The sequence below is a fragment of the Rhineura floridana genome, chromosome 6, assembly GCF_030035675.1.
Source record: "Rhineura floridana isolate rRhiFlo1 chromosome 6, rRhiFlo1.hap2, whole genome shotgun sequence".
Lineage (NCBI taxonomy): Eukaryota > Metazoa > Chordata > Lepidosauria > Squamata > Rhineuridae > Rhineura > Rhineura floridana.
In genome coordinates this window covers 6,745,536-6,758,799 of record NC_084485.1, presented here as the reverse complement: position 1 = coordinate 6,758,799, position 13,264 = coordinate 6,745,536, and the positions used below count along the sequence as shown (strand labels likewise).

Genomic DNA, 13,264 nt, shown 5'->3' with positions numbered 1-13,264 from the left:
TCCAGCAGGCTCTTTTGATGTTCTTGTGCTTAGATGGGGACACTTCCCATGTATCGCTTGCAGTACAGCCGAGGGGTTACAATTTGGCTTGAATCATGCCATCTCTTCCTTAATCAAACCCAAGATTATGCATTGCTCTGTGTGCGTGTGTGTGTGTTTTAGCTATATGCACCAATCATTTCAGTGCTTTTGTCCTATAACGTTTCCCCTCCTTAAGAGAATATTCCGTGCCTTAATCGGAGCAACGCAAGAGACTCTCCCCATTTCCAGTCCTTGTCAGAGATGTTGCAAGAGAAGCTTTGAGGGACTCTTCCTTCTCCCTCTTTCAGGCTCACTGGGGCCATGCCAGCTGGGCAAATAAACATCCCAGCTTGTTATGTTTACATGTTTGGACGGATTGCTCCTTTGAGATGTTGCTCTCTGATCCGCATTTGGGATGGGAACTGGCCCAGTGCAAACGGAAATACCTATGCTACAACCCAGCGCAAAAGTTAGGCATACAGGGAGGAAAACGGACTGAAATCAAGAGGCTTAAATGGGGTTCCTATGGGGCAGCAGCGCATAGCCCCAAACTGGCTGCTGCTTTGACCTTCCTGGGACGTGGCAGGGATGGCGCGGTTGAGAAGCTGTTGCTGCAGCTCCATCCCAAGGGGTGAGCCACTCCTGGTTCTCAAGCTTGTGAGATCTACTTGGTGTTACACTTGAACCCCGAGGTCAACTAGGTGCCAAATAGCGCACGGGGTAGGAGTGCAGCCAGAAACAGGATAGGCAAAAGGAGGCATGGGGAAGGGCCATAGCTCAGGGGCAGAACGTCTGTTTACCATGCAGAAGGTCCCAGGAGCAATCCCCAAATGGCAGTTTCAGGTAGGGCTGGGAAAGCGTCTCTGCCTGAAACCCTGGAGAGCCACTGCCAGTCAGTGCAGACAGTACTGAGCCAGGTGGGCCACTGGGTCTGACTCAGTATGAGGCAGCCTCCTATGTTCCTATGTTCCTCTTCACACAGCACATAGTTAAACTATGGAATTCACTCCCACAAGGTGTAGTGATGGCCAGACTCCTGGAGGGTAAGACTATCGATGGCTGACAGCCAGAGTGGCTCTGTTCTCCCTGTGTTGTCAGAGGCACCATGCTGGGGATCACAAATGGGGTTATTGCCCCCAGGTTCTGCTTGCAGGCTTCCCCTGGCTGGCCACTGTGAGAACAGGATGCAGGACTAGATGGGCTTTTGGTCTGATCTAGCGAAATGGAAATGGAAATGGGCTGCCTTCAAGTCGATCCCGCCTTATGGCGACCCTATGAATAGGGATTTCATGGTAAGTGGTATTCAGAGGGGGTTTACCATTGCCTTCCTCTGAGGCTAGTCCTCCCCAGCTGGCCAGGGCCTGCTCAGCTTGCCACAGCTGCACAAGGCAGCCCCTTCCTTGTCCGCAACTGCCAGCTGGGGGGCAACTGGGCTCCTTGGGACTACGCAGCTTGCCACAGCTGCACTCGCTGTGGGGTTGATCTTTAGCTGGCCCTTGACACCCAGGAGACACGAGTGGGGATTTGAACTCACAGACTCTGGACTCCCAGCCAGGCTCTCCTCCCCACTGTGCTATAGGGCTCTCTTTATTTTTTTATTTACAGATATACAGGCAAGCAAACAGGCACTCCTACAAAACAGCAGATTGCTGTCTCAGATCAGATGCCCAGAGGGGGCCCCTGCACCTCAAAGCTACAGTCAACCAAATCGCCATTCTCTTCTCTGTCTCTGGCCCCAGCCAGCATGACTAACCCGAGGGATGATGGAGTTGCCGTCCCCCAGTATCCGGAGCAGTGGTCCACAAGCCAGCCCCACATGTGCCTGCCTTCTTACAGTCAGGCTATGGGGCAGCAGAGCCTATTAGTTTCCTCCTTAGCCTCAGGGTTGCCCTTGCAGAACTCATCAGTGAGGAGGACAAGGACAGAAGGAGAATGAGGAGGCTCTGCTTGTCGTGGGCTCTGGCGCCACCTGCTGTTGGACTCCCTTCCACCCCACCAGTTCCAATGGGCACTGGCCACCACTGCTGTGGAGGGCCACAGGTTCCCCATACATGATTTAATGCCCCTCCAAGTGGGCAAGGTTATACAATGCACACCATCAGAAGTGTTGTAAAAAGGGTCTTTATTGAATAGCAAAGAAACCAGACAGCTGCCCTGCTTTTTGATGTGATGCAGGCAATATAGGAAACTGTAATACTTGCTGCGTTTGTGTTTCACTTGTGCTCGCCAGCCAAAATACTATTAAATACAAGCAGGAAAGCTCTACCAGCCATCCTCTACTCTGTAGCGCCTCCAGGTGGTAGCTAAAAAAATGTGTGAGAGCAAATGATGCCTTTACTTGGATAACTTTTCTGTTAAGATGAATAAAGGACAAAGCTTACGCCAGTCTTCTGTGCTATTTTGTTTGTTTTTCAGCCTACATTTTGCCAAGATTTACAATACAGGTTATTATTTACAATGCATCATTTAAAAAGCAAAAACAAAAGTCAAACATACATTTAAAAAAAATAAAGGAATGAAAGGCATTTTAAATACATTGACATTCTAGAAATAAATTCTCTCTATTTTATATATATATTTATATATTTATCATTTATAGAAACAATAAAATGTCATATTCTTTCATCCAGAATCACAGAAACCTATCTGAAATCTGCATCTTGCTGAAGAAATGTACCCATGTAGGCTTACAGTGCATGTTTACTCAAAAGTAAGTAACTGTAGAATTAATAGTGTGTGTGGGGACCCTATAGAATGCTATAGTTGAGCAATTGCCTTTATTAGGACTAAGCAAAATGTCACAAAAGTATGGCAAGCTCCAGAACTCTTCATCAGACGCTACACAAAGTGGGAGAGAGAGACTGTCTACTAGGCCCACACACCATACATTTAAAACACATGACTTCCCCCCAAGAATCCTGGGAACTGTAATTTGCTAAGGGTGCTGGGAACTGTAGCTCGGTGAGGGGTAAAGTGTTCCACTTTTGTGCCATTTTGCTTGGTTCCAATAAAGTATTGCCCAACTGTGGATTCTGAAGGTTGCTCCCTCCCCCTTTCCTCCCCTTATGGACCCACAGACCTACCTTTGCTTTTTCGGTAGAATCAATGGGACGCTCACCAGGAAGTCCCTCCTGCTCAAACCTCGTGGAAAATCATTTCAATAGGATTTGTTCATACAGGAGAACTTCCCAGTGGATTGGGCCCACTATATTTCCTGGGATATGGACTCCCGGGGAGCAGGTTCATTTTCAAATCTAGGATTTTGGAATGAGAAGGGTTATGGCTCTGGAACTATAAAACTGAACTAACAGATCCTCTCTTTTTTGCTCTCTCGCTCCAGAATTTTACTCTGATGTGATTTGGAATAACTACAGCAACATTTTAGCAGGTAGTAGTCAGAGATGCAGCTTCTCTCCTTTCACAGGAGAAATTCTCAGGATATGTCTGCACAAGCTGTTTCTCTCCCCTGGGAACTGGCCCAGGACATTTCAGGAGCCACAGTCAGATCCATGTGTTATAGCTCAGTCTGCCAAGTGATCTTCCCTTCCTTGCCTTTCTGCATGTTGATTCAGAGAAGTAAAATCCAGTGGGCTGGATCCAGGCTAAGGCTGCAATCCAATACATGTCTACTCAGAAATAAGCAAGTCAGGATAATTCAGACCATGGTATTCCTGATCTATGTGTATGGATGTGAAAGTTGGACAGTGAAAAAAGTGAATAAGAGAAAAATCAACTCATTTGAAATGTGGTGCTGGAGGAGAGCTTTGTGTATACCAGGGACTGTGAAAAAGACAAATAACTGGGTGTTAGAACAAATTAAACCAGAACTATCACTAGAAGATAAAATGATGAAACTGAGGTTATCATACTTTGGACACATAATGAGAAGACCTGATTCACTAGAAAAGACAATAATGCTGGGGAAAATGGAAGGGAGTAGAAAAAGAGGAAGGCCAAACAAGAGATGGATTGATTCCCTAAAGGAAGCCACAGACCTGAACTTACAAGATCTGAACAGGGTGGTTCATGACAGATGCTATTGGAGGTCGCTGATTCATAAGGTCACCATAAGTCGTAATCGACTTGAAGGCATATAACAACAACAACAAAAACTGTGTATTGGATTGCAGCCTAAGTTAGTTGTGCTTACTCCCCAGTGAAATCAATGAGACTTATGTCATCATGACTAACTTGTTCCATTGATTTCAGTCATTCTTAACCTCAGCTTAACCTAGCTTGGATCCAGTCCATGCTAATCCTACTCAGAGTAAAACCATTGACATTAAGGGACACGACTAACTTAGGTTCATTTATTTCAATGAATCAGTTCTGAGTAGGACTTAGATCACATCCACACCATACATTTATTTTGTTTTAAACTATTATTTTGTTTTAAACAGTCATGGCACTCCCCAAGGAATCCTGGGAAGGTTAGCTTGTGAAGGGCGCTGAGAGCTGTTAGGAGACCCCTATTCCCCTCACAGAGGTACAATCACCAGAAATCTCTGGGAAGGTCTGACTGTTAAACCAGTTTGGCAATGGTAGATCTGTGAGGGGAATAGGGGTCTCCTAACAGCTCTCAGCGCCCTTCACAAACAAACCTTCCCAGGATTCTTTGGGGAGTGCCATGACTATTTCAAGTGGAATAATAGTGGAATAAATGTATGGTGTGGATGTGGCCTTAGTTGAACATAACCCTTAGTTGAACACCAGACATTTATTCCACTTTAGACAGTCATGGCTTTCCCCCAAAGAATCCTGGGAAATGTAGTTTGTGAAGGGTGCTGAAAGTTATTAGGAGACCCCTGTTTTCCTGACAGAGCTCCAATGGCCAGAGTCAACCCCTCTTCCCACAGAATTCTGGGAATTGTAGCTCTGTGAGAGGAATAACAATCTCCTAACAACTCTCTGCACCCTTCACAAACTACACTTCCCAGGATTCTTTGGGGGAAGCCATGACTGTTTAAAGCGGAATAAATGTCTGGTGTGGATGTGACCTTAGGTGAACATAACCCTCAGCTTGCTCAGATCCCCAGTACTTCACCAACCACCCCTGTACCGGCCTACTTTCATTTTGTAACAGATAAAAGAAATGAACCAAAATGGGGCCCATTCATTTCATACCAGTATGAATGGGCACAAATAGATTTATAATCAGTGTCCCATATGTACCCATTCATAATTGATTCAGGAGGGAAAGTCAGTTTTCTCCAGTGGTTGTAGAGGCTGGTACCATTTGATCTTCCCAGAACACTCCCCACCCCCGGATGTTGCATCGTGCTGGGACGCTTTACAGCAGCTTCCATTTTTCCTTCAGAATGTCCCTGAATGAAACAAATGGGGATTGCCAGGAGGATAGAATAGATGAAATCAACTCTGGTCTCCAAACTGGAAAAAAAATACGGTAGGAAAGAGAGAAAGGTTGTGGTGAAAACAAATGTTTTTTTTTCTTTTTTGCAAATGAATGATGAAACTGCCATTTTAATACATGAGGAACAGTAAAACCAGCCACATTTTTAGCTCCAAAGAACAAATGGAAGAACAAATGGAGAAAGATATATTCATGCACAGCACCCCCCCATGGTCTCCTGAAAGGAGAAGCAGAGATACCAGCAGTGCCTTTTCAAATGGGGATGGACCACCCCTTGGACACAACGTTAGGTTGCGTTCAGGCTGCTGTAAGATCCCTCTCCAGTGAAAGTGTGCAGGAAAAGCAGTGCAGAGGGTGAATTTGAGATCCAATGGGGTCCAGAGCTTGGCTTGCTGGGCCCTTCACACAACAGTGGGGCCCCGTCAGCTGCCCAGCCTTGCTGGGCATTGCCAGCAGCAATCCACATCTCATCCTGGGTGATGATGACAGAGCCCAAAGCAGCCCCAAGAGAGACTCCCAGCAATTCACTTTGCCATCTCTGCTGTGCAAGAAGGCTCCTGTCTTCCAATTGGGGAGGGGCGGAGAGAAGAGAGGCATAAAACGGTTGCCCAGCAAATGCTTCTAAGGACTTCCCATCATCTTCTTAGGATGAGAACTATGATGGATGACTGCGAGATCTCCGCCAACTTCTCTCTAACAGTTCCGTTGGGTGGCCTGTTCTGGTTCCAGGCAAAGGATGTGGAAAAACAGGTGAGTCAGCCCATTGGGGTTGTCCATCCATCTACGAATGAGTCTGTGGTACACAGGCAGCAGCATCGTGTGTGTGGCCATTCCTGTGTTGCTCTGAAAGGAGATACACAGTGCAGGCGAAGAGATGGCCGTAGACCTACAAGGCTTTAACCCTTCCCAGGCCCTAACAGAGTTAGGCTGTCTCGCTGCCTCTGGAACTCAAAACGAAACCACCTCACACCGAGTCAGACCACTGGTCCATCTAGGTCAGCATCGTCTACACTGACCGGCAGCAGCTCTCCAGGGTTTCAGGCAGAGAGGCCTTTTCCAGCCCTACCGGGGACCTTCTACACTCAAAGCAGATGCGCTGTCACGGAGCGACACCCTTTTTCTGTCTTTGTGCCTTTTGGTCACATCCTTCTCCTCTGCTCTTCCATAAGTCCCATTGGGGAGTCTTTCCATTTCAAGAAAGGACATGCGGGAAGTGTCAGCAACACCCATGGGATGGCTTCTGACGTGGCTTTCGATGCTCTTCTATTGGTGCAACCTCATGAGCGTTCCAGCAAACTGGGGGTAGAAAAAGAGGTGCGTGTGTGTGTGTGTAAGAGAGAGAGAGTGAGTGAGTGAGTGAGCGAGTGAGTGAGCGAGTGAGTGAGCGAGTGAGCGAGTGAGTGAGCGAGTGAGCGAGTGAGTGAGTGAGCGAGTGAGTGAGTGAGTGATGTGGCAAATTAGACTCTCTAAAGGGGAAACATCTGACAGGCCATAAATGCTCCCTTTCCTCTCTTTCTGGAAAGAAGGGCGAGAAGGATTGCGCAAGATGATCTGGATGGAAAGGATGGAAAACATAACCACACAAAATAACTGAGGAAGGAACCTTCCTGAGGCAGAGAGAAAAGGTCTTTTTGTCCACTAGGATGCCCCCTGCTGGACTGCCTCATGTATTGTCCTCTCCTTGTCATTCCACGTGCTCTGAAGCTGATTAAGTAATCATTAGAGAATCCAACTTTTTCTTCTTCTGTTGCTTCTTGTCCCTTTTCTCTTTCCTTTTGTTTTCATTCTTCTCTAAAAGTCAAAACCAGAATAAAGTTTAGTACAGGGGTTTGTTCCATGTCCTAGGCAAGAACAAAAGCCCTTTGGATACTCATTTCCACTAGAATGTAAAATATTACTCCTGGGCTGCCTAAAACGGTTCATTTCAGATGTAGATGTAGAGGTAGTAATAAACCCCTTCTGTTTTCTACTGTCATTTTATTAGCCCACTTGAAATGGTTATCCCAAAGCTTTTGCCTAGTTGGATGTCTGTACCTGCAAGGATGGTGCTATCTTGTCCAGGGATGAAGAAACAGGAAAACAACTCCCAATTTTCACCTGTTTTGCATGCCTGTTTGAAAAGTATCCCATATTGCACTGCATGGTGGGGGCTTGCACTACAACATGGTATATATATACTAGTAACTCAAAAAAATGCATATCAAGAAAAAAAATGCAAATGTTGATACAAAAATGGAGGAGGGGGGGAATCTTGCTTGACTCTAATCTAGACCAGACCCATGTGGTCTATCTTGAATGACAGCGCGTCTCCAGCATGAATTAAAAGACGCCTCAAGCCATCTTTCCCAGCACGGACACCTGTGATCCTTTTAACTTGAGATGCCAAGGATTGAACTGGGGACCTTCTACATGCCAAGCGTGTGCTCTGCTCCTCTGAAGCAATGGCCCCCGAGGGCTAAGCTAGACATCACAAGGAGGTATATGTACCACACACCCTTCACTCCCCTCCCCACTTAAAAAAAATTAAAATAAATCCAAATCAGCCTGGTAGCATCCTGCCAGTTGGAGTGGAGGAACTGTGGGGTGGGGAGAAATAGCTTAACCTTCCTGCCCCACCCCCCAGCCTCACCAACTCACATCTGCAGTCTGCTGCAAAATTATTACACTTCTGTCACTCGCTGTATTTGGTGGGACGCTTGCCTTATTTAAATACTATTGCATTGTTTTATAGTGCCTTTTTTAATGATTTCAGTACCACTCAATGTAAAAAATACCAGCATGGTGTATATTTTAAGACTTGAAAGGATATTTAAAATGAAGTATGGGGGAATGGGGGTGTGAACCCAGTAACACATCTTCAATAGTTCAGACATCAAGGCTCAGTCATGCTTAGGGATGGGAGAATCCATCAAAGTTGGCTTCTCTCAGTTTATGGTTTTTCCAGTTTTAAGTTCAGTTAATCACTTTGCACTTTAAAAAAACTCATGGAAATTCTTCAGCATTTTAGTGTGAATTTCTCCTAATATGTACATTTTTGTAAGCAATATTGCCATATATATATATATATATATATATATGCGCAAAGTAATTTTCCATAATACAATGCATGTAAAACATTATTCTCACAAATATATGCATTTTATGCACACTTTACTCTATGCATTTTTCTGGACATTTTTTGAGTGTTGAACTGCATTTCAAAATCTGGAGGTTTTGAAGGATGGCCATGCTTCTGTTTAGGAAGGGTCGCCTTTAAATGTGAACTGAACTGAATTTCTCCCCCAAGCCAATCATCACAAGAAAATGTTGCATGTAATAAAGTTACTCAATTTAACACAACCCATATACTTATCGGAGTCATATAAAGAGCAAAGATAATTAGAATGACATTTAATCCATGAAACAAAAATTTTTCAAAGGGCGATGTGGAAGGAGTGTAAAGAGTTTTGGGGGAAAGAGAATGTGGGAGGGGACAGAAAAAAAAGAAAGGGAATGAAAACAGGAAAACAGGAAGGAACACATGAATCACATTGTCCCTAAAACAGCATACGGCTAGAGTGACGTTGTTTAGGACTTTATACACCACCAGCAAAACCTTAAACCTGGCCCAGAAGCATACTGGCAGTCAGTGCAGTTTTTTCAGCAACTGTATCATTATCATTAATAATAATAATAATAATTTATTTATTTATTTATTAAACTTGTATACCACCCCATAGCCGAAGCTCTCTGGGCGGTTTACAATAACTAAAAACAAATACAATTTAAAATACATCTTTTAAAAACAATTTAAAACACAATTTAAAAATTTAAAACAATATAGAACACATGCTAAAATGCCTGGGAGAAGGGGAAAGTCTTGACCTGGGGTCGAAAAGATAACAGTGTTGGCGCCAGGCACACCTCGTCAGGGAGATCATTCCATAATTTGGTGGCCACCACTTAGAAGGCCCTCTCCCTTGTTGCCATTCTCTGAGCTTGCCTCGGAGTAGGCACCCGGAGGAGGGCCTTGGATGTTGAGCGTAGTGTACGGGTGGGTTCGTATCGGGAAAGGCATTCCATCAGGTATTGTGGTCCCAAGACGTGTAAGGCTTTATAGGTCGATACCAGCACCTTGAATCGAGCTCGGAAACATAAAGGCAGCCAGTGCAAGCGGGCCAGAATCAGTTTTATATGTTGGAACCGTCTGGTCCCTGTTACCAATCTGGCTGCTGCATTTTGCACAAGCTGCAGTTTCCAAACCATCTTCACAGGCAGCCCCACGTAGAGTGCATTGCAATAATCTAATTTAGAGGTTACCAGAGCATGGACAACTGAAGCCAGGTTATTCCTGTCCAGATAGGGACGTAGTTGGGCCACCAACCGAAGTTGGTAGAAGATGATGATGATGCCCAGGGAGGCAGGACGGTATTGCATGCTGACTGCTTCAGTGAGAAGCTTGGCTACCACATTCTGAACTAGCTGCAGCTTCCAGGTCGACCTCAAGGGTAGCCCCCCATAAAGCACATTACACAGTAATCAATCGGTCTTCGAGGGTCCTGATGTACTATGGCCAATTATATATTACATTACAGTATAACAATTGTATGACCGTGTTACCCACCCTGGGACCAATGAAATGGATGAATGGTTGGGTTATAATTCAAACCAATACAAACTTTTCCAGCTCAAACCTGGCCTTTTCTACCTATCTCCTGACGGGGGGTGACCGAAGTAAGGGGAAGGGCTGTAGCTCAGTGGCAGGGCATCTGCCTTGCATGCAGAAGGTCCCAGGTTCAACCCCCAGAATGAATTAAATGTCATTCTCATTATCTTTTATTTATTTATTTATTTATTTATTATTTGATTTATATCCCGCCCTTCCTCCCAGCAGGAGCCCAGGGCGGCAAATCTGGTAAGTATATGGCTAGTGTCAAACTGAATTACTTCATTATGTGTGACACAGGGCTGGGAATGCCCCTGTCTGAAATCCTGGAGAGCTGCTGCCGGTCAGTGCAGACAACACGGAGCTAGATAGACCACTGGTCTGATTCGGTATAAGGTCTTGTGCTCCTGTTTTCCTGTGATATGATGGGGTTGTCATTGCAGGCATGTTAGGTGTGCAGCATGTTCCAGGAGATGAAGGACGCATTGCCCCAAACCCTCCACATCACTGCCTGCTTTAAAAGTGAGGTTTGGGATTCAAGAACATTCTCCCCCCTCCCACTGTGCCTCACCTCCCGGGCAGCGCTTCCTCAGGCGGCACTTCCTGAACTCGGAGAGCGTGGGGCACATCGCCACATCATCTCTGCTGCTCCGGAAGACCTCACGGACCCGGGTTGTCGAGCCCCACTTGGAGCCGCACGTCCGGCCTTGGTTGGTGCAGGGACTCCAGTTGCCCCAAGGACCCATCTCACACTTTTCTGACAGGGATGAGACTGCAAGAAAAAAACAGTAGGGTAGTGGCCAATTCAGAAGTGCGGGCCCCCTTCATGATAGTCACAGCCACGCCCCCTCCCATCCTTTCATTTTTCCTGCTGGGTTGAGAATGGGATCCTTGTTAACTCCCTTCTCCCACAACAACAGCCATCCCTAGGAGCCAATAAGCATGAAAGTGGAGAGTGTTAGCTACTGAAGAGAGTCTTCTCAGTGGCTGAGCCACCTTCTTTCACTCTGATTGGCTCCAAGCAGCAGGAAAGGACAAAGAAGCATGTTAGAAGACTCTTCTCAGTGGCTAACAAGCTCCCCTTTCATGATGATTAGCTCGTAGGATGCTGGAGACAGAGGGACCCTGCTCCCAAAAAAGTAAAGGGTCTACAACTCCCCGAGTCCCCGGATGAGTACACACTTGAGAAAAGCACACAATCAGAATGCAGGAAAGCAGGAAGCCGCCATAGGCTGAGCTGCCATTTGTCCATCTAAGCCCAGCATGGCCTGCTCTGGGGTGGGGAGCCCTTTTTCAGCCCAGGGGCCACCTTCTCTTCTAGGCTACCTTCCGGAGGCCACATGCCAGTGGTGGGCGGGACCAGAGACAAAAGTGGGCGGAGCAACAAATGTAGGGGGGGGGTTTACCTTTACACAGGAGGCTGATTTCTACACTCACCCCTCTCTCTATCCTCCATCAAGGCGTGCAAGAAGCATGATCAGAGCTCAAGGACACATTCTAGCCAGGCAAAAACACTCAAGGAGGGTGACCAGGACACTTGTGAGGGGTGTGGCCAGGGAGAGGGGGTGTGGCCTGGAGAGAGGGTGTGGCTTGGGAAGAGTCCAAGGTCCAGACAAAGGGGCCTGGAGGGCCTGAGGTTCCCCATCCCTCATCTACGCTGACTGGCAGCAGTGCCCCAGGATCTCCAGCAGGAAAAGACCTCTCCCATCGTCTTCTACAAGAGCCTTTACCTGGAGATACCAGGGACTGAGCCAGGGCTTTCTGCACACGCTCTGGGTGCTCTACCACTGAACTGTGTTGTCCCCTAACAGAAGGGACAACACAAACCCTTTTCAAGCATTGCTGCCTGGACCCATAAGAACAATGGAGACTGCTGGCACCCTGATCTCCATGGGGCAGTGAATCCGCTCCTGTCCAAGGTGTACCTTGAAAGTTCAGAGTAAAACCCGGAGTGGATTCACTGCCCCACGGACATCAGAGGGCCACCAGTTTCCATTGCATGTAGAGAGGAGTGGGGCCGTGCAAGGTAGCCTCACCCCACTGTCCTCCTGCAGGCTGGCTTCACCCTGGTCTTTCTGCAAAAACTCAAGAAGGTCAGGGCAGAGCAAGCATGCATTGTGGGCGGAGCTAGCATGTGTGGCCCCACACGGGTTCTGGTGACAACAACCGAAGGAGGCTCCAGTGACTTGTGCTTCCAGTAGGCACAGGTGTTGGTTGCACGTGGCTCTTTGTGGCTACTCTGGCTTTTGTACTGAACAAGAGACCACCAACAAGCAGGTCACAGGTGTGGCTGTTCTTGATCATGTTCAGCCATTTCTCACTGATTGGATCTTCAGCTTACCTGCTGCAAATCTCATGTTTGGGTCTTGGAGCACATTTACGTTATAAACTTTCTATTATAATAAGCCGCTTAAGTGTACAAGTCGGGATGCAGCATGCAGCCGACTGAGCCTTTAAATTAAGTAGCAATTAGTAGGCAAAGCCTCCCTGCGGAGCTTACCTTGGCATTCCCGGGTACTGTGCTGAGCCACAGTGTCCAGGGGGCACGAGCTGAAGCATTTGCCTTTGTGCAGGTAGAAATGCTCTTTGCATTTCATGCAGAAGTCTTTGCTGAAGCAGCTCTCACAGCTGGGTGACCTGCACTCTGCACAGAACAAAAGAGAACAAAGAGGGGGGTCAATCCCAGTTTGTAATTTCACCCCCCTAAATGACACCAACCCATTTTCTAGCATAACGGAGCTCCTCTCCAGCTCTTCTCAAAAATGTCAGCCTTGAACCTTCCCGATGGGCTTGCCTTTGGTGTCATGTTGAATTCACAACCAGCTGAATGAACTGCCCGCTATTTTTTCAACATCTGCTGCCCGCCTCTAGTCACAGAGACAGGGGTGGTCTAAACATTTAGGCTGAGGCCCAAACCAAATTGGGCCAATTTGGGGGGATCCAAGCATCGACCGAGACAGGTTGAGACAGCCCTGGATTGCCATGGGTTGGGTCGGGTGGCCCAGAATGATCGGGGGGTCTCAGGGAATGGTGCATCAGGCAGGCAGGAAGGAGACGCAGGCCTCAGGGAGAAAGGAGAAGAAACGGCAAAAAGAGAGCCACCTACGTCAGCAGCAGGCAGCTGCGTTACCTCGGGAGAAGGTAGGGATAGAATCATAAGAGCTTGGAAAAGTTACTTTTTTGAACTACAACTCCCATCAGCCCCAATAGTAGAGTTGGAAGGGGCC

General features: G+C 46.9%; 1 protein-coding gene across 1 annotated transcript in view; it reads right to left on the bottom strand.

Annotated features, from left to right (window-relative positions):
• Window positions 1-4,669: 4,669 nt before the first annotated feature.
• The window catches only part of RSPO4 (R-spondin 4), a 56,504-nt gene continuing 47,909 nt past the window's right edge, over window positions 4,670-13,264 (bottom strand). The window contains exons 3-5 of the mRNA XM_061630206.1: window positions 12,538-12,681; window positions 10,609-10,809; window positions 4,670-7,183 (exon numbers count right to left, since the gene is read on the bottom strand). Of these exons, the coding sequence (XP_061486190.1) occupies window positions 7,101-7,183; window positions 10,609-10,809; window positions 12,538-12,681 (428 nt within the window). The 3' untranslated portion in view covers window positions 4,670-7,100. The remainder of the gene's footprint in view (window positions 7,184-10,608; window positions 10,810-12,537; window positions 12,682-13,264) is intronic.